Source organism: Aquarana catesbeiana, unplaced genomic scaffold (assembly GCF_042186555.1).
Source record: "Aquarana catesbeiana isolate 2022-GZ unplaced genomic scaffold, ASM4218655v1 unanchor225, whole genome shotgun sequence".
In the NCBI taxonomy this organism is placed as follows: domain Eukaryota; kingdom Metazoa; phylum Chordata; class Amphibia; order Anura; family Ranidae; genus Aquarana; species Aquarana catesbeiana.
Window position 1 is genome coordinate 1,011,903 of NW_027362652.1, and position 26,552 is coordinate 1,038,454.

General features: G+C 44.5%; 1 protein-coding gene across 1 annotated transcript in view; it reads right to left on the reverse strand.

The window, feature by feature from the left end:
• LOC141121575 (uncharacterized) overlaps positions 1-26,552 on the reverse strand; it is a 167,489-nt gene that overhangs the window by 104,612 nt on the left and 36,325 nt on the right. The window contains 2 exon segments of the mRNA XM_073611210.1: positions 24,562-24,786; positions 24,874-24,971. Coding sequence (XP_073467311.1) covers positions 24,562-24,786; positions 24,874-24,971 — 323 coding nt within the window.

Here is a 26,552-nt window from a genome sequence, read left to right on the forward strand (position 1 = left end):
AGTGTGTTCCAGCTTTGCCACCAGTGTGTCCCAGCTTGTTCCCAGCTTTTATATCAGTGTGTCTCAGCTTGTTTCAAACCTTGCCCCCAGTGTGTCCCAGCTTGATTCCAACCTTGCACCCAGTGTGTCCCAGCTTTGCTACCAGTGTGTCCCGGCTTGTTCTCAGCTTTTCTATCAGTGTGTCTCAGCTTGTTTCAAACCTTGCCCCCAGTGTGTACCAGGTTGCTTACAGCCTTGTGTCCCATCTATATCTGTATCCTGCCCTTGTCAGTCTGTGCACCTTTACCTACATTCGGCCTATCTTCACCTCATTTTCTTCCTACACTTCAGTTTGTTACTAGCTTCTCTGCACCAGTCTGTTTTCCCTGTTAGTTCCAGCCAGCCTCATTAACTACACCTATGCAATCCCAGCCTGTGTTCCATTTCAGTGTTTTCCTCTGTTCTCTGGCTATTTCCCTGTGTACCCTGCTGCCTTGTGAGTCCAATGCCCCATTGCTGCGAAGAGAGCCTCGCCTGCCCACAGTTGCAGCCTGCTTGGGTAAGTCAAAGGACCACAACCTGGATATCACCTGCAACGCAACATCTCCACTCTCGGAGCCATGGTGAAGACCTGGTCATATCTTAGATTCTGCTCCTGGATCTCACCTAAGTGAGTGCCCTGCAGAGTCCTCTGTGTCCACCTTGTGGCTTTTGCCATTATCAGGCCAGCTGCTATCCTATATTCTGGTCAGCCACTCCACTCCTGGTGGGATTGGATTCCTAAATCATAATAGGGTTTATGTTTAAAAAACGCTGCGCTGTTTTTAAATGAATACAAACATATATTAAAAAAAGTCTGACTAAAGTGACAATAGTGCAATAGAGTGGAACTCAGAATCAAACTAGCATAATTAAATCACGTCTACCATACATCAATATAAATAAATTGACAATAGTGCACTAAAAGTGCTATTCGCGTGGCTCAAATTAATATGATAGAATCACAATTTGCTTATGATTAATACAGTGACTTAGAAACAAAAAGTGCTGTAGTGCATATATGTGATATCCCGTCAATTTCAAACAGTGCAACAAACTCAACAAGTCCATAAATAGTTGATTCTTATTGCGGTGATCCAAACGTGTTGGTGTGTTCACACAATGGCGCCCCCCTCTTGGTAATGAACGTTCACTGCAGAGCGTGTGACCTCACATTTAAGTTCAGTCAAAACACGCCTGTGACACAGTTCCCCATAAATGTTTACTGTACAAAATAAGGTCCGTTGGCATGGACCACAGGGTGAGTACATGGATTGAAAACTGGCTACAAGGGCGAGTTCAGAGGGTGGTGATAAATGGGGAGTACTCGGAATGGTCAGGGGTGGGTAGTGGGGTTCCCCAGGGTTCTGTGCTGGGACCAATCCTATTTAATTTGTTCATAAACAACCTGGAGGATGGGATAAACAGTTCAATCTCTGTATTTGCAGACGATACTAAGCTAAGCAGGGCAATAACTTCTCTGCAGGATGTGGAAACCTTGCAAAAAGACCTGAACAAATTAATGGGGTGGGCGACTACATGGCAAATGAGGTTCAATGTAGAAAAATGTAAAATAATGCATTTGGGTGGCAAAAATATGAATGCAGTCTATACACTGGGGGGAGAACCTCTGGGGGAATCTAGGATGGAAAAGGACCTGGGGGTCCTAGTAGATGATAGGCTCAGCAATGGCATGCAATGCCAAGCTGCTGCTAATAAAGCAAACAGAATATTGGCATGCATTAAAAGGGGGATCAACAAAGCTAATAAAGGGTCTGGAGGATCTTAGTTATGAGGAAAGGTTGCGAGCACTGAACTTATTCTCTCTGGAGAAGAGACGCTTGAGAGGGGATATGATTTCAATTTACAAATACTGTACTGGTGACCCCACAATAGGGATAAAACTTTTTCGCAGAAGAGAGTTTAATAAGACTTGTGGCCACTCATTACAATTAGAAGAAAAGAGGTTTAACCTTAAACTACGTAGAGGGTTCTTTACTGTAAGAGCGGCAAGGATGTGGAATTCCCTTCCACAGGCGGTGGTCTCAGCGGGGAGCATTGATAGCTTCAAGAAACTATTAGATAATCACCTGAATGACCGCAACATACAGGGATATGTAATGCAATACTGACACATAATCACACACATAGGTTGGACTTGATGGACGTGTGTCTTTTTTCAACCTCACTTACTATGTAACTATGTATGTAACTATGTAACCACCTCTGGGTTCTGTGAATGCTGTAGAATCCTGGGCTGCCCAATAAACTAGTCTCCATATATATGTGGGATAACAGAAAAAGCTGGATAGTGTGATAACGTTTTGGCATATAAAAAATTTATTAAACACAAGCTCCAGTCCGGGGTACTCACATGGACTAGGTGCTTCAGTGCACCACTCTATAGAAGGAAAATATACGCCGGGATCGGATGAGGTAGTATGCGTCTCCTACTTGAGCAGACCAGCTGCCTCCAGTACCGTCCCCAGTACCTTGGGAAAGGGACAGGACGGTACTAGAGGCAGATGGTCTGCTCAAGGAGGAGACGCATACTACCTCATCCGATCCCGGCATATATTTACTTTCTATAGAGTAAAGAAGAAACACATTTTTTTCTTCAGTTTAGGCCGACATATATTCTTCTACATATTTTTGGTAAAAAAAAAAATCGCAATAAGCGTATATTGATTGGTTAGCGTCTACCAAATAGGGGATAGTTTTATGGCATTTTTTATTATTATTTTTTTTATTAGTAATGGCGGCGATCTGCGATTTTTATCATGACTGCGACATTATGGCGGACACTATTTCTGGACCATTGTCATTTATACAGCGATCAGTGCTATAAAAATGCACTGATTACTGTGTAAATGACACTGGCAGGGAAGGGGTTAAACACTAAGGGACGATCAAGGGGTTAAGTGTGTCCTAGGGAGTGATTCTAACTGTAAGGGGATGGGCTACAACTGACATGACAGCGATCACTGCTCCTGATGACAGGGAGCAGTGATATCGGTCATGTCACTAGGCAGAACGGGGAAATGCCTTGTTTACATTGCATCTCCCCATTGAGAGGCTCCGTGACACGATCACGGGACACTGGCGGACATCGAGTCTGCGGGTCCCGAATTAAAGGGGACATACAGGTACGGCCATTTGCCCACCGCTGCCATTGTGCCGACGTATATCGGCATGCAGCGGTTGGCAAGTGGTTAAAGACAGCGCTGCGTATTTTATAAGTGGTGGCTCGCAAGATTTCTTTATTTCAGAATGATGATAGGGTTGTTTGTGAATGCTGTCTAAATAATTCCCACAACAATGTTTTATTTTTTTTTGTATAAATAGACCCCAGTGTGTCATTCCAGTAAAATCATTCTTTGGACTCTTAGAAAAAAACAGCTGTCCTTTTCTCCGAGTTAAAAAAGCTCTTCTGTTTAGCCTGAATAAGAATGCTCTCAAGGTCAAAAGGATGAAAAGCTTTCTAGACTGCTAGGAGGGTAAAGTTGCGTGGAGAGTAAAGGATCTTGCTAGGAAGGTAAAATTGCATGGGGCAGATTTCTGGGAGAGGATTAGTGCTAGAAGGTGAATTGAGGGGTAGGATTTGTGCTAGGAGGTAAAATTTGGGGGGAAGATCTGTGCTAAGAGGAGGGATTTGGGGAGGACATGATTTGTGCAACAACCTTATAAGTGCAGTGAGCATCTCCATGAAGGCATAGAGATTACAATCACATGATCGCATGATAGATATTCCATATTTCCCTCATAATATTTTTTCTTTTTAGGAGTTGATTTGAGTTAATAGTAAACCCTGTTGTTGTCAGGGAGTGCATGGCTGCTCCGTTGACTGATGATGGATGCAATGCTGGAAGTTCACTAGCAGTGGCTGTTGTGAGTGGTGGCAGCACCAGGTTGGGGTCCACTGCACCTAGTCCCCAGCCCCTTCCATCAGGAATTTGCTTGTCTCAAGTGTAGGTACACTGCGCATGCGTGTGATTTCACAATGTAGATATTTGCCAGCACACCAAGGATCAGCACACGGTGGCGTCCAAACGGTTTCGTTTATTGCATGATCACAACACAAAAGGTGCAACGTTTCAGAGTCACGCAGGACCCCTTCGTCACATGCCTGACGAAGGGGTCCTGAGTGACTCCGAAACGTTGCACCTTTTGTGTTGTGATCATGCAATAAACAAAACCGTTTGGACGCCACCGTGTGCTGATCCTTGGTGTGCTGGCAAATATCTACATTGTGACTTGAACCAGTATCCAGCTGGTTGTTGCTGCAGCACCCGACCTTTAAGAGCTTATACCAGGAACGTGTGTGGTGGGAATATGAAACATTGCGTGTGATTTCACACACGTGGCTTCACAGTATGGAGCGCCAGAGCAGGATGACGTCATGCACTGGCTATGGGAGATCGGCACATATGTTCCCACTGGGGGCCTTTTTAGGGAAGAGACAAAGAGGGGGATGTAAAGTGATGGCCATCTGAGTGAACGCTGGAACTCTATACTGCGATGGAACGGCAGGTAATAGCACCCTTTGGCTGGCTACTTATTTGGTGGATATGGTGGGAATCTTTAGGGCTACTGTTATAGGTGCATATGATGCTGACTGTTGTGAGGCAATATGAGGAAAGTTGACAATTTGATATACGAGGGGAGGCTAATAAGTTCTTACCCTCACCAAGATCCAGATGTGCTAGGGATCTGAAATGTAGTCCACCGACTCTTCCTTATCTACTTATCCACCTCCTATGGTTACACACTTCTCACATCTGTGGTACAGACCTTTAATACCATCTCCGTAGAAGTATGCAGATTTGAGGGGAAACCAGCTATCAACTTTCACTAATGACTGCCTCATCATTGTGGAAACATCTTCCCCGTAAATGTTTCTCCAGATTTGGAAACACGAAGAAGTCCGAAGGTGTCAGGTGAGTAAGGTGGATGGGGCAGTGATTCATAGCCACAATCGCGAACAAAAGTGACAGTTGTTACAGGTCCAAAATGCTTTGTGCATATTCCACTCGTTGCTGTTTTTGGAAAGGTGTCAGTAACCTGGGAATCCAACGTGCAGCCACTTTGCTCAAATGTAAAATTGATTGATTCATTTTGACAAATGTCTGCAGTCAACTGAGTCTGTTGACAGATGCGCTCTTTTTTCTGTCACAAAACCGCCGACAGCACTGAATGCCTGTTCAGAAAGCACACTGAATGCAGGGCAACCTGGCAGCTCAATTGCATATTGGGCAAGTTCTGGCCAGTGGTCTATTCTCATGACCCAGTAACCCAGTGGATCGTCTACTGAAAAGTAGAGTTAGGCAAACGGTTCAGGCAGAGCAAACGTTCAACCTGAACATCGCCTGTTCACCCGTTCAGCAAACGCCCGAATTTGCAGGGTGTTCGGCAGGTGTTCACCCCGCTGATTGCCCTGCAATGCAATACGCGCTGCACCGTGCATTCTAAGCCCCGATTGGGCAAAGCTTTGCTCAATCAGGGCACAGTGTAAGCTGGTTGTTAAGGAGCGGGGCAGGGAAGCCGACCGCAGCGTCCTTAACAACTGATGAGTCATCAACTGTCAATGGGCTTCCCCACTGAATAAAAAAAAATAAAACATTGCCGGCAATAAAAAGTGAAAAATACATTTGTAAATGGCCACATGCAGCACCATGCCACAATTTAAAAAAAATGGCGTGGGGTCCCCAAAAATCCATACCAGACCCTTATCCGAGCGCGCAGCCTGGCAGGCCAGAAAAGGGGTGCCAAGCGAGTGCTCCCCCTCCTTAACCTTACCGAGCCGCATGCCCTCAACATGGGGGTGGTGGGTGCTTTGGGGCGGGGGGGCTCTGTCCCCCCGCCCCAAAGCACCTCGTCCTTTCTTGGCCTGCCAGGCTGCATAAGGGTCTGGTGTGGATTTTGTGGCACCCCACGCCATTTAAAAAAAAACAAAAAAACATTGCACCCTTTGCTATACAATCATATCTGTCAGTGGAGGCTGCTGAGAGGTCATGAGATATAGCGGGGGTAGACATGAAAGGTGAGGAGTGAGGAGAAGAAGCGTGTCCCTTTTGTGTGGCATTCAGGTCATAGGAGGTTAAATGCCCTGTCAAGCATTTAGTACCAAAATGTCTGGTGTATTTGCCACGTTTGTCCTGCTTGCAGCAGAGATTGCAAATTTCAACAGTGAGATCGGCTGCACATGTGCTAAAAGAGGCCCAGACAGCTGAGCTGTGGCAAGTGGGCCAGGAGATAACAGCTCCACAACCTGATGGAATAGGGTGGCTGATCTCTACTCTTCCATGATGGCTGCCTCTGGAGGACATCCTGCCTCCTTGGAGTTGTGCCTCACCTTCACTTTCCTCCTCTGCTCTATCCGGCACTCAAGTTGCATCAGTAACCTCATCATCATCATCCCCTCCATCCCCTCATCATCACTGGAGCCAACTTGACAATATGCTGGGAAAACATAACTGCCTATTTGTTTTCTATCAGTGTTCTCCCCTCTTTTTTTAGGCTCATGTTACTCCCTGCCTCTACCTCAGAACCAACATCAGAATCAAGTAATGTCCGTGCATCTTCAAGAAGCAAGTGGCTGACGCTGTGTTCAAAAAATTCAGCTGCATGATGCTGGAGTGACCTACGGTTTGTTTAGTGAGCTGCTCAGGCTCGATCACTATGAGGAGTAATGTGGGTGATACTGCAACTACTACCGGAGTGCCAGCAAGTGATGTAGCTCATCCAAGCTCCTGTAGTCACTGGAAGAAAGAGAGGAAAAATCCCTGGTGCCGCACATACATGGAGTCCTATGGTGGTATGAGAGAGACAATCTCAGCCTGCGCTCCCACCAGGCCATGCCCCCAACATGTTTCACGCCGCCCTTCGGAGCTTAGTCATGGGGAGCTATGACAGGAGTAGCTGTGAACAAGGAGGTCAAATAAGCTGCTCTGGTAGCTGAGGTGGACTGCGCACTAGTGTCAGCTTGGGTCCTATGAATGAATGAATAACTTATATATATATATATATATATATATATGCGAACTAAATCGCCTCAAGGTGTTTTTTGCCACTAGTGTCCATCTGGGTCTTCTGAAGAGATGGGTCTTGAGCTTCTTTCTTTCTTCCGAGCGGATGTCCGCGGGTAGAGCGTTCCATAGCCGAGGTCCTTGGACTGCGAACCTTCGTTCGCCTTATAATTTATAACGGGTCTTGGGGATGTGGAGGAGGTTCTGGTTAATTGACTGGAGGGGGCGACCTGGGGTCATAGAGGATGAGGATGGTTTAGTAAGCTTTAAGAATTTTAAAGCTTTAGGATTGGAAAAAGTCATTATGACTTTGTCCAATCATGGCTCTGACAGTGCTCTGTGCCCTGACTGGGCAAAGCCTTACACCTGACCAGCAGTCAGGTGCATTGCTTCATCCAATTAGGGCCCTAGAATGCACTATGCAGGCAGGCGAAAATCCTGCCGAGCGCCCGCAAGTTTGCCGGACAGGCGATGTTCGGGCCGAACAGCTCACCCAACTCTAGCAAAGAACATGGGCATATGATGAATTGGCCAATATCACTGCAGTTCACTCTTTTTTGTAATGCCCATGTTAAGGGTTAGACCTAATAAAGTTTTAAATTCAGAAATTGTGACAGGTTTCAACTCGAATGGCCTGGCAAGGTATGAATTTGGGTTGGCGAGGATATACTGGTTGGCATAAAGATTAGTTTGGTCCACAATCAAATTGTAGAGGTCTCTGGTGAAAAACAGCTAAAAAATCCAATCCATAATGGAGGCAGCTAATCAGGATTTGCAAGCACCTCTGGAAAGACACTATGAGCTCTACGGGCCTGTGTTCAAATTCTTGGTGGCAGCGGGATGCTACTAGTGCTAGCCGCCTACCAAGCCTGTACTGCACTTCTGGTGCTCACCACGTCACCATGAAATACTGCAGCGCTGGTGTCTAAAAGGTTAGGATGTACTAGGCCACTGATGCTTGCCAGTCCATCATACAACTATATCATTTACATCCAGGGCATGGTGCCTGTATTAGTACCCACCAAAGCCTTATTATACAATACAAAATGAAGTCAGAACAGCCGAGGATTTAGTCACTTTCAGTTTCTGTGCTGTCATTCCCTGGCCGGTACAGCCAGGGAAGCAGCTGGTCAAACACTAATAGACCCCTGGTGTCTCAATAAAGAGCACCTGTCACTTCCTAAAATTATCACAAGGAGATGGTTCACCCCTTGTGACAGCAATAAAGTTTAAAAAATTAAATACATTGATTAGAAAAAAAAAAAGCACCCCAGTCCCCCCCCCCCATGCTCGCATGAAAATACGCTTGTACACCCAGCATGCATATGGTGATTGCACCACATATATGAGTTATCACCACAAACGTCAAAGTGAGAGCAAGAATTCTAGAACATGAGATCAAGTTTAACTCTAAACTGATAACCTGTAAAGGCTTTTAAAGTGTTGCCTATGGACAATTCTAGGTACTGTGGCTGGTGGCCATTTCACTCTGAAGATTGGTCCGTGATCTCCCACCTCTCTCACATAAGGATTTCCAGAGCTGCTTTCTCTTATCAGAGACAGAACTTGTTCTTTTACCTGGAGCAGGTATGTCACACCTCTGTATTCTCCTGGAAGGTGTTAAATGATGTATCCACAGATCTCCATCTCACTTCAATCTGTAGTTTGAGGAATTTATTTTTCCTATGATCGTCAGCTCCATCTAGTGTCCATATTGCAGTATTTTTCCTGTTTTACCTCAATCAGGAAAATGCCAGTGTGGCTTTTAAATGGACATGACAATCATAGGAAATCACTTTATTAAATAATTTGTCACAGCTGGGCGGATGCTTGTCACATAAGTCCAATTGTTTTCTTTTATAAAAAGCTTGAGTTGTCCTTTCCACACCGTACAAAGACACCCAGTGACTAGTGTGCACTATATACACTCACCATAACGCCAGTGCCCATTTCATCAAAAGTAGTCAATATGCACTTGATTTCCACTCCATGTGCTTCCAAGAAAGGACCAGCTTAAGCAAATTATAGGATTCTCCTTCCATACATCTCATACATGTAACCAAGTAACCCAGGGGAAAAAAGGTTTCTCATAGTGTAGTAAATTTATTCATTAAAAAAAGGACATAAAATCGACAAATAGACGGCCCCTTACATTAATCAGTGCCCGACCGGCACTAGTACAGCCAGCAAAAGATTCTAGGAACTTGCACCAAATACCTGAAGTTACGTGATGTAACGGCCGCTCCGCCTCTACATGTTTCGTCACAATGACATCAACAGTAAGCAAATCTTGTTTTTTTGTATATTTTCAACAGGTTAAGGTATTAACACCAGAAAAATTCCCAAGTAATGAGTAAGGTAATGAGTCCATTTTTATTTTTCTACTGCTATCAACGGCCAACACAGTACAACACATCATCCATGTCTTTGGTGAACTCTGCTCTCTTTAGGAACTGTTTCTTACATGACAACGATCAATCACATGTTTTCTGAGGTGTATATCTAGGTGTGCCATCTCCCAGTGTGTGATCTCTAAACAGAATTCTTATTTATATTTATAGAAAATATTTCCTGCACTCACAACACCGATACACGATACACAAGGTTCCCTCACTCGAAACAGGAATGTGACTTCTCGCTTGTGTGCACTCTCTGATGTCTGTAAAGATGATCCTTCTTTGAAAAACATTTCCCACACTCAGGGCAGGAATATGGCTTCTCACCTGTGTGGGACCTCTGATGTGTGCGCAGTGCAAATTTATGAAGAAAACATTTCCCACACTCAGGACAGGAATATGGCTTCTCACCCGTGTGCAGTCTCTGATGCCTGTTAAAACTGGACTTCTCTGAAAAACATTTCCCGCACTCAGGACAGGAATATGGCTTCTCTCCTGTGTGCAATCGCTGATGTTTAGAAAGATTGGACTTCTCTGAAAAACATTTTCCACACTCAGCACAGGAATACGGCTTCTCCCCTGTGTGACACTTCTGATGCGTGACAAGTGTTACTTTTTGTGCAAAACATTTTCCACATTCAGGACAGGAAAATGGCTTCTCCCCTGTGTGAGATCTCTGATGTTTGTAAAGACTGGATACGTTTGAAAAACATTTCCCGCATTCAGGACAGGAATACGGCTTCTCCCCTGTGTGAGATCTCTGATGTATTTGAAGATTAGACTTCTTTGAAAAACATTTCTCGCACTCAGGACAGGAATGTTGCTTCTCTCCTGTGTGAGATATTTTATGCTCATAAAGCCAAGATTTAAAACGGAAGCACTTACCGCACTCAGTACAAGAGAACCTCTTATCAGTTGGAAGGACGGCACCGTCCCTCACAGTCTGAGGTTCCTCAGGATAAGAGGAATATGATGGTCCATCTACACTGTGTGGTGCCAGATGGACATTTATGGTAGTCGGGTTTTCTCCTGGATTATACTGTGTGATGTCCTCATCTTCTACTTTACAGTCTGGAGACAAAGTGAGACAATCCTCTGAGGTTTTCCTCATCTCCCATCCATCTACTAAAATAGAAATAAAATGATTATTACTAGACATAAGATGGATGTCAGTATTTAAACAGCCATGCCAAATTTGTGTCCGTATTTACACAGCAGACAGAAGCAGACCTATGATGGCTCTATGGGTGGTCAGATGTAAACAGACTTATGTCTGTTTACATCAGGCTACCTCCAATCTGTCATGTTTAGGTCCAGAAAAATTAAAAAGGATGCAGAACTTTTCCATTTTTTTTTCCAGACCTGGACAAACTTCGGAGGTAAGCAGGTGTAAACGGACACAAGTTCATTTACATCCTCCTGTCCATTAAGCTGCATGGAAGTTTCATTCAGGTCCACCTGAAAAACAGACAAGTGGACCTGATCAGAACACTCGTTTGAAAGGGCCCATAGTCTGCAATCACTGACTCAGATCTGGAACTATGCAAGTATCTCATTGAATTTCCCTTCACCCGACACTACTGACAAACAACAGAGTAACATTGTAAAACAGTCACAAAATCCCTCAGTTCTTTCAGTTTTGACCCACCTTTGCTGATCTCTGTAGGAGTGTCCTCCTCTAAAAATGTCCCCGTTATTCCATCCTCCTCCATAGACTGCTGATCATCCCTCACATACCTCTCTTCTTCTTCTGCTTTAACCTCAAGTTTGGAATATCTCAGGTTTCCACACTGAATATATATTAAAAATTACATCAATTGTAACAATGCAGATAATGTACAGATCCTAATGATACTATCAGTGATTGTTTCTCATCTACCTGATGATGGTGAGGGATGGTGTGACCTTCCTGTGTGGAATCCCGGGAATACAGAGGACGGGGACATCTCTCTGGTGGGTTCCCATTACTGGATCCATCTGTAGGAAACACACACACTGACTGAATACATTGTTTCTATGTGTTTATCAGATGATGGGGGATCTAGGTGGACCCTCCGTACTGCTCTCTCCTTTACAATAAAGTCTCCTCTTACCCGGTGATGTGAGGGGCTGCTGATTGTCCATTATGACGTCCTTGTAGAGATCCTTGTGTCCTTCTAAATACTCCCACTCCTCCATGGAGAAATAGACAGTGACATCCTGACACCTTATAGGAACCTGACACACACAATGATACAGTCACCATCCAGACACATCCCTTGTCTGTTACTGGATAATGTCCCAGAAATTCCCAGCACCGCTCACCTCTCCTGTCAGCAGCTCCATCATCTTCTTGGTGACTTCTAGAATCTTCTGCATGTTGTGTCTCTCAGGTTTTAGGGAGTCACATGGAGGCACTTTGATGGTCATATGGACTCCAGACTTCAGGAGAGGAAAACTCTGCATTGGAAAACCAATAGGAATATCATATTAGAATCCCAGAATCCTCCTCACCTCTCAGGTCAGTTCTGTGTTTTATTAATAGAGATAAGAGTGATGTCATGTGACCTCCCAGAATCCTCCTCACCTCTCCGGTAAGCAGGTAGATGATCTCCAGGGTGAGGTTTAGTATCCTTTCAGTCATGTGACTCCGGCCCTCCTCCATCCTCATTGGTGTGGTCATGTGATCTATGCAGTTTTCTCTGTAGACGGATAGCACAGAATTATCGGACGATATTGGTTGTACAATATTAGGATGGGAATGTAAGGAGTTATTGGACTGACTCTTGGACGGACTCTTTGCTGTCAATATTTCATGCATGGTGATCACTGCTTCACTTACACATCTGTAACCCTGTCCAGGTTATTGGGGTGTTTATTTTTGTTCTCTCTCTTATTGTCTCACCTAAACAACGATCTGATCTTAATCTGTACAGCTCTGACCTCTCTTGCAGTGTGTAGGCAGCATGCAGAGGTGAGATCAGTGGGGGAGCAAAGTATTTACATTCTTCTTTAGCTGGAATCTGTACAGGAGATTGCAATCATTTAAAAAACAAAATCGACTGAATTCCTGATGAGATATCCAGCGTCCAGCTTCCTCCCCCAACCAACACACCAGGGCCAACACCACACACAATACTTTCCTCCTTCAACCCTGTTACCACTGAAGAAATTGCCAAACTTCTTTCCATGGCCGAACTCACCACCTGTCCCCTGTCCCCTCACAATTACTGCGTCCACCTTCCTGCTCTATCCTAAACTCTCTAACCCACATCTTCAACTTCTCCATTCTTCCAACACCGTTCCCTCCCTGCTCAAACATGCACTGTTTACCCCTTTACTTAAAAAACCTTCACTGAACCTTACCTGTTTTAATAACTTAAAGTGGAGTTCCACCCACTTTTACAACTCTTCAGCATCCCTCACTAAATTGTGCACTGTAAACAAATTGGATATTTTTTAATTTTTTTCTCAGCACCTACTGTATATCTGCTGTATTCATTTTTCACTTCCTCCTCCCTGGCCGTGGCCCATCGCATCATTTCCTGTTTGCAATGCCTTCTGGGAAGGGGCGGCAACTTCCTCTGACACTGCTATGGAAACCTGACCTGAAACCTATTACACTGCTTATGCTGCACTGAGCATGTGCGAGATCTGCAAGGATGAGATCCAGGAAGAAATACAGTCTGGCTTCAGATGCCCACACTTAAGATGGCCACGACCTGCTGTAAGTTTATAAAATAACAAACTACTGCTATAAACTAACAAAACAGACCTTAGTTTACAGACTAATGTTACTAGAATACATTAAGCTTGTGTATTATAGGGGTATTTTTATTTAAAAAGTATAATTTCGGCCGGAACAACACTTTAAAACCCATCTCCCTGCTTCCATTTGCCTCCAGGCTTCTTGAATGCCCTGTTCACAACTGTATGAGTGGCTACCTCCCTTGACAACAACCTTCTTGATCCCCTACAGTCCAGCTTCCGCACTGAAACTGCCCTACTAAAAGTCACCTACTAACTGCTAACACCAACTGCCAGTACTCTATACTCTTGGACCTTTCTGCTTCGACACAGTTGACCACCCACTCCTCCTTAACCGCTTGCCGACCAGCCACCGTCATTATACTGCGGCAGGTCAGCACGATCCCGCAAACTCTCGTAGCTATACATCGGCTCCTTTAAGCAGTATAGCAGGCGCGCGCCCCCTGCACTGCGAGGGTGCTGATGCTCGTGGCCGACGGTCACGATGACCGCCGGCCATGAGCGATCGCGGGCATGAGAGGCAGAACAGGGACATGTGTGTGTAAACACACAAATCCCTGTTTTGTTCTGTGAGAGACAGATCGCGAGTCCCTAATAGCTAGGAATCACGATCTGTCATTTCCTCTAGGTCAGTCCCCTCCCCCCTACAGTTAGAAACACACACAGGGAACACAGTTAACCCCTTGATCGCCCCCTAGTGTTAACCTCTTCCCTGCCAGTGACATTTTTACAGTAATCAGTGCATTTTTATAGCACTAATCGCTGTATAAATGACAATGGTCCCAAAAATGTGTCAAAAGTGTCCGATGTGTCCGCCATAATGTCGAAGTCCCGATAAAAATTGCATATCGCCGCCATTACTAGTAAAAAAAAAATATATATAAAAATGCTATAAATCTATCCCCTATTTTGTAGAGGCTATAACTTTTGCGCAAACCAATCAATATACGCTTATTGCAATTTTTTTTTTTTTTACCAAAAATATGTAGAAGAATACATATCGGCCTAAACTGAGAAAAAATTAGCTTTTTTAAAAAAAAAAAAAAAAAAAGGGATATTTATTATAACAAAAAGTACAAAATATTGTGTTTTTTTTCACAATTGTCGCTTTTTTTTGTTTATAGCGCAAAAAATAAAAACTGCAGAGATGATCAAACACCACCAAAAGAAAGCTCTATTTGTGGGAAAAAAAGGACATCAATTTTGGTTGGGTGCAGCGTCACACGACCGCGCAATTGTCAGTTAAAGCGACGCGGTGCCGAATCGCAAAAAAATGGCCTGGTCATTCAGCAGCCAAATCTTCCGGGGCTGAAGTGATTAACAAACACCACTAAAGCCGCGTACACGAGTGGAATGTCCGACAGAAAAAGTCTGACGGAAGCTTTTCATCGTCTATTCCGATCGTGTGTATGCCTCATCGGACTTTTTTTTTTTTGAAAATTCTGACGGACCTAGAAATGAAACGTGTTCTAAATATTTCCGACGGAACCAATTCCTATCGGGAAAACCGATCGTCTGTATGCTGTTCCGACGGACCAAAAATGACGCATGCTCTGAAGCAAGTATGAGACGGAAGCTATTGGCTACTGAACTTCCTTTTTCTAGTCCTGTTTTAAGTGTTGTACGTCACCGCGTTCTTGGCGGTCGGACTTTGGGTTGACCGTGTGTAGGCAAGACGCTTGAATGGAATTGCGTCGGAGAAACCTTCGGAGTTTATTCCAACGGCAAAACCGGTTGTTTGTAAGCGGCATAACTTGGCCTCTATGACTCGCTCTTTCCTGGTTCTCCTCCTACCATCTCATCCGCTCCTCTTCCTCTTTCTGTTGGAGTACCCCAGGGCTCTGTCCTTGGGCCCCCCCCATTCTCTCTTCCCTGGGCCAGTTGATACCCTCCTATGACTTTCAATACCATCTCTATACTGAAGACACCCAGATCTATATCTCCACTCAGCTCACCGCCTCAATCTCCTCACAAATCCCAAACTCACTGAGTGACATATCAGCATGGATGTTACACCACTTCCTCAAACTCAATCTTTCTAAAACTGAGAACTGAGCTTGTAATTGTTTCTCCTCCCCGATCCCCCCCCCCAAAAATGACTTTACCATTGAGATCAATGGCACAACCATTGGTCCCTCCTCACATGCCATGCGCCCTGTAGGAAGCACACTCCTAAGCCCTGTACGTAGTGCATTCCTGGGCCCTTTACGTTAACGCAGTTCTGAGCCCTCAACCCTGAGCCCTGTACGTAGCGCCCACCTGAATTCTGCATTCTGTGCATAGTGCACTACTGAACTCTGTACACAGTTTATTCCTGAACTCTGCACTCTGTAAATAGCGCATTCCTGAACTCTGCACAACATGTACTCCTGAACTCTGCACTCTCTACATGCACTCCTGAACTTTTCACTCTGTACACAGTGCATTCCTGAATTGTGCACTCTGTACACAGCGCACTCCTGAACTCTGCACCCTGTACATGGCACACTCCTGAACTCTGTGCACTGCACACTTTTGAACCGTGCACTCAGCACACTCCTGAACCCTGCACTCGGTACACAACAAACTCCTGAACTCTGCACTCTGTACACAGCACACTCCTGAACTCTGCACTCTGTGCACAGCACACTCCTGAACTCTGCACTCTGTGCACAGCACACTCCTGAACTCTGCACTCTGTGCACAGCACACTGCTGAACTCTGCACTATGTGCACAGCACACTGCTGAACTCTGCACTATGTGCACAGCACACTGCTGAACTCTGCACTCTGTGCACAGCACACTGCTGAACTCTGCACTCTGTGCACAGCACACTGCTGAACTCTGCACTCTGTGCACAGCACACTGCTGAACTCTGCACTCTGTGCACAGCACACTGCTGAACTCTGCACTCTGTGCACAGCACACTGCTGAACTCTGCACTCTGTGCACAGCACACTGCTGAACTCTGCACTCTGTGCACAGCACACTGCTGAACTCTGCACTCTGTGCACAGCACACTGCTGAACTCTGCACTCTGTACACAGCACACTGCTGAACTGTGCACTCTGTACATGGCACACTCCTGAACTCTACACTGTATAAATAGTGCACTCCTGGTGATGTACAACCCGCCAGTGAAACCTTTATCATCCCTTTTTTAAGCACCCTCTCACGTTTGGGGTTTGACCCTCACTACAAAGGTCTCAAGCACAGGTCAGGATAAGCATTCATTAATGGATCCAATCATCAGTTATATATATCAGGCACATAGGCATAACAGTAGTGACCCAGCAAAGATATTTATTCCCAGAGTTCACAGATCATATTCTCTCTCACCTTCAGCCCCCGGCCTGCTGGGAACATTTTTGATACAGTTGTTCTAATCAAGGTGACAACATACTCTCCTACCCACTTGTCAGTTTTGTCTGAAATGCTGCATTCTAAATGTTCATGGCTGGAAAACACCTTCCTCATCTCTCCTAATTGGGGCCTGCTCTATTTGCTGTCCACCACCTGGACAAAATCCACCCAACTATTCCTGTGGGCTGTCACTAAAGTATTTTTGGAAGAATTGGATAGATTAGGGGGTACGGGGAATACAGAGGGGGTGAAATGTTTTTGTGCTCTCTGTTTTGACATTTTTTTACCTTTTATGATAATGCAGTGTCGTGGTGTGATGAAAAGGAGCCCACAATGTCATCAGACTGTTATGTCACTGGACAGTTTTTACCACAGTATACCTGCTACATTACCCCTTACTCATTCATATGAGGGGACAGTATTTGGGTGTCCCCTTTAAAAGGGGCCCCCAGATTGGGCAGACCCCCACCCCCAGTAGTTGATGCTCGGAATAGACTTCCAACAAAGGTAGGGAGTCAGTCAACAGTAAGGGGATTCATGCTTGCAACATCTATACTCAGACAATAAAAAGATATATATATATATATATATATATATATATAAATAAAAAAAATGGGGAAGGCTCAATGGACCACTTAATCTTTTTTCTGCCGTCCTTCTTCTTCTGTTTCTATCCCCCCCATGTTGAGGGTATGTTGACTGCTATGGTTCAGGAGGGAGGTCACAGACTCATCCTCCCCTTTATGTGAACTTTTTCTGTTTTTTTGCATGGAGTTCCAACTTAAAGTTCATACCAGCCCTGAAGGGTCTGGTATTGAATTTAGGGATCACCATATAAAAATGTCTTTATGGCAGGGTTCCCTTTGACGTCCATGCCAGACCCTCATGAAGGATAAGGTTCTGCTACGTATATTAGGGGGTACAACACACTTTTTTTTGTGGAGTCCTCCATTACTATTTATAGCGGCCCCTAAACGTAGGATAAGGGTCTGATATACTGTAGATAAATGTTCCCGACTGTTTGCAAACAAAAGGAAGCAGCTGAGAACTGTCATTTGCCAGAAATTTAAACAGCATTGTTTTTCTTTGTAACTGTCAGTGTTATTGTAGTAGGTTGTATACATCATACAGATACACCACTCCACAGGCCGGGTCAGAGAATCATCCAGACATGTTATGTAACCGGTTGCCAACTGCCCCGCGCACATGTACTGTGGGGCGGCGGCTCCTACAGGCGAAATCACGCACCTGTACATCATCTCTCCTTCCGGGTTTGCAGCATGCACACGTTCTGCCAGTGACCAGCTCCTGCTGTGATTGGACACATTGGGAGCTAATCATGGGTCCGGCGGACTCGTCTATCGTTCCCAACAGAGGCAGAATGATGTAAACAAGGCAGATCGTCGTTCTGTGACAAGGGAGGATCAGAGATCCTGTGTTTCTGCTAAGCAGGAACACGGATCTCTGTCTTCCCACAGTACAAGCACCCCCCACACAGTTAGCAAGCACTCCCTAGGGACACATTTAAGCCCTTTGATCGCCCCTGATGTTAATCTGTTCCCTGCCAGTGCCATTAGTACATTGACAGTGCATTTTTTTTAGCACTGATCACTGTAATGGTGTCACTGGTCCCCATAAAGTGTCACTTAAAGTGTCTGATTTGTCGGATTTTTATTGGATATGTTTTATAGCAGAAAGTAAAAAATATTGTTTTTTTGTTTTTTTTTCAAAATTGTCAGTCTTTTTTTTGTTTATACCGCAGAAAATAAAAAAATGCAGAGGTGATCAAATACCACCAAAAGAAATCTCTATTTGTGGGGGAAAAAAGGACATACATTTTATTTGGGTACAGCGTCGCACGACCGCACAATTGTCAGTTAAAGTAACGCAGTGCTGTATCGCCATAAAATGGCCTGGTCATAAAGGGGGGGTAAATCTTCTGAAGGTCAAGTGGTTAAAGGAATTTGTATATTTGTAATCGATGCTGCCTGCCAAACTTTGGTACATCTCCCCCGGGTTAGTGCCCATCCCCCCCTTACCATGTGTCTGACAATCTCTTGCCTATTAGCCTAGAAAACGGCCATTACTGTTCTTTTTTTTTTTTTTTTTTTTTTACATTCGGCTCCAATTGTCTTTACTGGGGTTCAGATTCGGCACCTGAACTTTAGTTCTGTTCTGTGGACCCGCCTCACACCGAACCCAGGAATGTTCATCTCATCTCCACTGAGAAGGTGACACATCTCTAACATGAAGAGAATGTTCCGGCCCCCCCAAGTGGTGAAATGTTCTGCCCCTGAAGGGGTTAATCTAGGTTTCCACACTATATATGTGTGTATCATCATCTGCTGGAGATAAAAGACATCACAGTGACTATGGAGGAAGAGGACGGACATGACGGGGGGTTACTGGGTGTAAATAGAAAATAAGATCTTATTACCTCCTCTACTGCCACTTCCAGCAACGTCTTCTCTCTACTTCCTCTCGACTTACCTCTCACCCGGAACTTCCTGTCTGTACCTGACATCATTTCCTGTTGTTACCTGACATCACTTCCTGTCGGTACCTGACATCACTTCCTCTCTGTACCTGACATCACTTCCTGTTTAATTTCAATAGGGTCTTCTTCTTCTTGGGTAGAAGTGAGATCACCACCTTGTGGAGCTCAGAAGAACTGCAGCCCTGAGTAACATCTCAAAATGTGGTCTTTCCATTGTTGTTGTCAAGTGTCCCAGATCCTCAGGATTTTGACTACTATCCCAGTGCGTCCTCATCCTGCAGGATCCAGGTTGTGACCACGTTGTGACTGCTGGAACATTCTCTGGGTTCTATCACCAGGCACTGTAATTATCCACTTGCCATCAAATCACGTATATGTTTGTCATTTGACTTCAAGTGGTTATACTGGGATGATGCCTGCAGGCATCATCCTGGTGGGGTTTTTTTCAGCCAGCAGTCGCTTTCTTGTAAAAGCAATACTAATGTCTAATTAGCATCCCACTCTTCCCACCTCCTTCCCCGGCTCTCCTGGGCTCTCTCGTCCCACCAGGGGATCCAAATGTTCAGCTGCAGGCATCATCCTGGTGGGTTTTTTTCAGCCAGCGGTCGGCTTTCTTGTAAAAGCAATCCTAATGTCTAATTAGTATCCCACTCTTCCCACCGCCTTCCGCGGCTCTCTCGTCCCACCAGGGGATCCAAATGTTCAGCTGCAGGCATAATCCTGGTGGGTTTTTTCAGCCAGCGGTCGCTTTCTTGTAAAAGCAATACTAATATCTAATTAGCGTCCCACTCTTCCCACCGCATACCGCGGCTCTCCTGGGCTCTCTCGTCCCACCAGGGATCCGAATGTTCAGCTGCAGGCATCATCCTGGTGGGTTTTTTTCAGCCAGCAGTCACTTTCTTGAAAAAGCAATCCTAATGTCTAATTAGCATCCCACTCTTTCCGCTGCCTTGCGCAGCTCTCCCGAGTGCAATAATTCTAGCACCAGACCTCTGTAACTCTAAACTTGTAACCTGTAAAGGCTTTTGAAGCGTCGCCTATGGCGATGTAGTTTGCCGCCATTCCACGAGCGTGCATCATTTTCAAAGAGTGACATGTTTGGTATCTATTTACTCCGCGTAACATCTTTTATATTTTACCAAAAAAGTGGGTTATTGTGTGCATTAAAGTTCATTAAAGTATATTTTTTCCCAAAAAATGCTGCACAAATACCATGTGACATAAAAAAAATGCAAACCCACCATTTTATTCTCTAGGGCCTCTGCCAAAATATATATATATATATAATGTTTGGGAGCATTAAGGAATTTTCTAGCAAAAAGTCGATTTTTAGTTGTAAACAAAAAGTGTCAGAAAAAGGCTTGGTCTTCAAGTGGTTATAGCACCAAAATCATAATGATGGTCGAGGACGACCCTGAAGAGGTACTTGGAGCAGTAAAGCTGCCACAAGAGAGGCAGGGGGATAAATATTATGTTTGTTCATATTGATAGTGAGAACCCCCTTCGTGGGAAGACATACCCACATGAATTTTGACTTTCTTTTAAATAAAAGTGGGCAGGAAAGCCCTGAAAACTATTTCTGGCGTGGAGTAAACTCACTGTTTTGGCACTACCACTGAGCTACAAAATCCCAACGTGTCACACCTTGTACCCAAAAAATACTCGTAATTAATGTGCCACACAGACACAAATAAACCTCAGTACAAAGGATGTTTTTTTTTATTATTTAAACTTTTTTATTAAAAATGTGTTTTTATGCACACACACACACAAATATTTTGTCTGACTGAGCCCATCTTAAAAAATAATTTAATTAAAGCCAGTAACTATTTGGACAATGAACACCTTGGTTGGACTATGTACATCATAATGTACAGAGTGCAGGGGTCAGGAGTAAGTATCACATCACTGTCCTCTCCATCAAAATCCTTCGCTTTCCCCTATACATCAGAGTTGATGAGCACAGGCAGAACTTCAGCTGGGCTGCCTAGAAGGGCAGTAGCCCTTTAGGCTGGAAACTTCTCCTCCTGGACAAGAACCAGGCAGCTCCAGACACCACACTATTTATGCACTTTCCCAGCCACTTTCTGAACACCCTCCCCCAGTGATTGGCTGAGGCAACATAATTATTCAGGTTGCTGATTTGCTTTTCCAGCTCACTACATTCCTGCATCCCCTAGCAGGCAGGGTGCCAGTGGAGCCCAGAAATCCCAAAGCAATCACAAGCTGCTCAGCTGATTACAGAGGAGCCAAAAACTACATTTATCTAAACAGCCCAACAACCTGTCTCAGAGGGTTCCCACAGTCAGGGCAGGAATATGGCTTCTCCCCTGTGTGAGATCTCTGATGTATAACGTGGTCTGATTTCTGTAAAAATACATTTCCACACTCACAGGACTAGGCTTCTCCTCCGTGTGAATCCTGTAACGTCTGTAAAAACTGGATTTCTATGAGAAACATTTCCCACACTCAGTACAGGAATACGGCTTCTCCCCTGTGTGAATCCCCTGATGTCTGTAAATACTGGACTTCTCTACAAAACATTTCCTGCAGTCAGGACACACGAAAGGCTTCTTGCTTGTGTGGGATCCCTGATGTTTTTGAAGGACTGAATTCTTTGAAAAACACTTCCCACACTCAGAGCAGGAATATGGCTTCTCGTTTGTATGAGATCTTTAATGTCTAATAAGTTCTGATTTCTGTGAAATACATTTCCTGCACTCAGTACAGGAATAAAGTTTCTCCCCTATGTGAGAGGTTTGATGCATAACAAAATCTTATTCCTTTGCATAACATTTGCCTTACTCAGGACAAGAATACGGCTTCTCCCTTCTGTGAGATCTTTGATGTTTAACAAGGTCTGATTTATTAGAAAAACATTTCCCACATTCTGTACATAAATATGGCTTCTCCCCTGTGTGAATCCTCTGATGCCTGGAAAGACCATACTTATCTGAAAAACATTTCCCACACTCAGAACAGGAATACGGCTTCTCCCCTGTGTGAGATCTTTGATGTATAACTAAACCTGATTTCCGTGAAAAACATTTCCAGCACTCAAGACAGGAATATAGCTTCTTCCCCTTGTGAGACCTCAGATGTATGTAAAGATGGGACAATTGTAAAAAACATTTCCCACACTCAGGGCAAGAATACAGCTTCTCCCTGTGAGATCTTTGATGTCTAACAAGGTCTGAATTTTGTGAAAAACATTTTCCACAGTCAGGACAGGAATATGGTTTCTCCCCAGTGTGAATCATCTGATGTCTGTAAAGACTGGACTTCTTTGAAAAACAATTCCCACACTCAGAACAGGAATACGGCTTCTCGCCTGTGTGAGATCTTTGATGTATTAGCAGCTCGGATTTGTGTGAAAAACATTTCCCACACTCAGAACAGGTATTAGACTTCCCACCCTGGTGAGATCTCTGATGTACAGTAAGACTTAATTCAGAGACAAAACTTTCCCCACATTCAGGACAGGAAAATTTCTCCTCCCCCTGAATTATGGCACCATCCCTCACAGTATGAGGTTGCTCAGAGTCAGAGGGATTTGATGGTCTATCCACACTGTGAAGTCCACCATCCATAGCTGAGCTCATTGTCTTTTCTCCTGCACAATCTCTTGTGATGTTCTCATCTTCCATTTTACAACCTGGAGATAAAGTGAGATGATCCTTTGAGGGTTTTTCAATGGTGTGTCCTGGAAAAATGTAAGAACATGATCAATAAATAGTTCACTTAACTCAAGATTCCATCTGGATCAGTTATATTTGAGAGAACAGATGTCTGTGGGTGTTCCAGCCAATTGGAACCCTTCCTCCCCTCAGTGGAAGGTCCTTTTGTCCTCCTTCCAGATCACTTCTACATTTAAGCAGCCTTGAGAGCAGGAACCAATGGGGACTAAGAGGTGCATGCTCTTTACACAACCACAAGCCTAGGCACTGGGTCAAAGGCCTCTGATAATCAAGAGGTCCAAAGTCCAGACTAGCAGACCCTTTATCATGGAACAATTGACCATAGGCCTAAACTTCTGTGACACACAGCACTGAAGGGTGTTTGGAGAAGTATTTTCTTCTGAAAAGATGAATCCGTTTTTTAAGTTCCTAATTAATTTCCATCCCAAGAGGATTACGAATAAAGTTTTATTTTAACCTTCAGCTACAAGTCTGCTCGAAGAAGAGGGACCAAGGCACAATCTCCGGCAGATGAACTCCAGAATCTACATATACAGTGGTGCGCTCCCAGAGGTTGCTTTTCCAGGGGTTGGGCAAATGGCCTAACTAAATGGGTGTTCAGCTGAGCCAAACCTCTGGCTGATGAGGAAAGTGAAAAAAATAACAGCGGTATTACTGATGATGCGAAATGTGAGCGGACCCAATAAGGATTTGTCAAAACATGGGTCGGGATGTTTCATTACTTCACATTAGGGGTACTCATTTGGGTAGCTAGTTTTTGAGACCCCCTTATTTTCAAAGGGGCTTCTTTAGTGCAAAAAATCCCCTACCTGCAGACCCCCACAACCACCGGGCCAGGTTTGTGGGGAAGAAGCCCATGTCCTCATTAAAATGGGGCCAAGATGCTTTGCCAGGGTATCCCCCTTGGGAAGGTGCACTCCTCATGTTGAGGGCATGTGGCTCGGGTATGGTACAGGAGGGAGGGGGGTGCATGCTCACCTCCCCTTTTTGGGCCAGCCAAAATAAATACTCAGAAAAGGGCCTAGTATGGATTTTGGGGGATGTTTTTTTTTTTTGTTATATTTTAAGTAGGGTTAACCCTTAAAATGCAGACCTGCTGGTTTAGTAAAAGTTGGGCAGTCCCCACGCAAGTTTTTTTTTTTTTGCTTGGGGTACCTCTTATATTCTATATAAGACCCTAAGGACCAGGCAGCAATTTGAACCACACCTAAAGCCCATTCTGACTTCTTACTTATCAACATGACATTTAGCTACTGTATAAGTCGGCTAAATCTAGATGTACAGACCTCCGAAAGGCACAATCTGTGTTATCATATCTGTACTACTGTGCCTGAACCCCAGAGTCTGCATAAATTATGTCTGAGTCCATAAATTGTGTCTTCGGCACAGAGAAGGGGGTTTATCTGAGAGAAAAGAAGATCCAATGTGCAGGAAGGGTATCAGTGACTATTGCCAGCCTACTACTGATTGAAATCGTCTCCTGCTCCACTCTGGACCAGTGTGCAATAACAGAGCAGAGATAACAGAAGAATATATTATGGCTCACCTGTGCTGATCTCTGTAGGAGTGTCCTCCTCTTTGAATGTCCTCGTCATTCCAGCCTCCTCCATGTATTGCTCATCATCCCTCACATACGTCTCTTCTACTTCACCCTCAACTTTCATGTCCATCAGATCTTCACCCTAAACCAACAGAATGGCAGAAAATACCATCTATAAAATAGAAGTATTTATGATGTGAGATCACATAGAAAATATCATCTTGTAGAGTCCTCACATCATCTCCACATGTCAGAATGTTCAATCACTTTATGTTCCAGACCCTCAACTTCACCCACCTGATGATGGTGAGGGATGGTGTGACCTTCCTGTGTGGAATCCCGGGAATACAGAGGATGAGGACATCTCTCTGGTGGGTTTCTACAGTTGGATGACTCCACCATGGTGTCCTGGTACAGATCTTTTTGTCCTTTTAGAGACTCTGACTCCTCCATCACCACATCCTCATCCTCCTCTTTTATCTTTTCTTTAATATCAACTTTAGAATCTCTCACGTCTCCACTCTGAAAACATAATTAAAATAACAAATTGTAACAATGCAGATAATGTACAGATCCTAATGATACTATCAGTGATTGTTCCTCATCTACCTGATGATGGTGAGGGATGGTGTGATCTTCCTGTGTGGAATCCCGGGAATACAGAGGACGGGGACACCTCTCTGGTGGGTTCCCATTACTGGATCCATCTGTAGGAAACACACACACTGACTGAATACATTGTTTCTATGTGTTTATCAGATGATGGGGGATCTAGATGGACCCTCCGTACTGCTCTCTCCTTTACAATAAAGTCTCCTCTTACCCGGTGATGTGAGGGGTGGCTGATTGTCCATCATGACGTCCTTGTAGAGATCTTTGTGTCCTTCTAAATACTCCCACTCCTGTATGGAGAAATAGACAGTGACATCCTGACACCTTATAGCGTTAGTTAGCACCCCGTCAATTGCAGGCAGGTGACAGGTAGATGACAATCCTTCCTTGCAGACCCTGGCACTTGGACAGGAGCAGCTGTGGCAGCATTTACTGGAACCAATCCTCTGTATTTCCCACCTGCAACAATTGAAATTTGGTTACCCCCCCTGCTGGCATTCAGCTGCTGCTGGAGGAAAATCCAGGGCACCGGATCCAGTAAAGGCTGCTGCTGCCCTTTCTGTCCCTGTTCCTCTGTTCTCCACTGCCTGGGCCCCGCCTTTTGATTCTCTGGCCACCCGCCTCATCCACACAGTGCTGCCAGCTCCCCTCCTCTCTCACCAGATGCTCCAGGGGATCCATTCAGAATGGAGAGCAGGGGAAGGGGCTGATAAATATGTAATTTACTGACCCCTTCCTTTTCTGAATAAACGCAGTGAGCGAATACTCCCACTCCTCCATGGAGAAATAGACAGTGACATCCTGACACCTTATAGGAACCTGACACACACAATGATACAGTCACCATCCAGACACATCCCTTGTCTGTTACTGGATAATGTCCCAGAATTCCCAGCACCGCTCACCTCTCCTGTCAGCAGCGCCATCATCTTCTTGGTGACTTCTAGAATCTTCTTTTTGCTGTTTATTTCAGGTTTTAGGGAGTGAGGTAGAAGCACTGTAAAGGTCAAATGATCTCCAGACTTCACAGGAGGAAAACTCTATTAGAACAAAAACAGTAATATCATGTCACATTCCCAAAATCCTCCTCACCTCTCCGGTCAGGTCTGTGTTTTATTAATAGAGATATGAGTGATGTCATGTGACCTCCCAGAATCCTCCTCACCTCTCCGGTCAGGTCTGTGTTTTATTAATAGAGATAAGATTGATGTCATGTGACCTCACAGAATCCTCCTCACCTCTCTGGTCAGGTCTGTGTTTTATTAATAGAGATAAGAGTGATGTCATGTGACCTCCCAGAATCCTCCTCACCTCTCCAGTCAGCAGGTAGATGATCTCCAGGGTGAGGCTTAGTATCTTCTCAGTCACGTGACTCCGGTCCTCCTCCATCCTTATTGGTGTGGTCATGTGATCTATACAGGTTTTCTGTAGACAGAGAATTATCTGGACTGTATTGGTTGTACAATATTGAGATAGGTGAGCTGCCCCAGTGAGAATTGGCACATGTGTAGGAAGCTGCTTTCCTCTACTGTTTTTATTTGTAAATAGCTTGGTAATTATTACAGACCTAATTGGTTATATAAAGATACTTCCTGTCTCTGCTATCTGTGTAAGAAGCCTAGATTGGAGAACTGTAATATCTTTATAAAGGGGAGTTTCCAGGAAATAGAGACAGA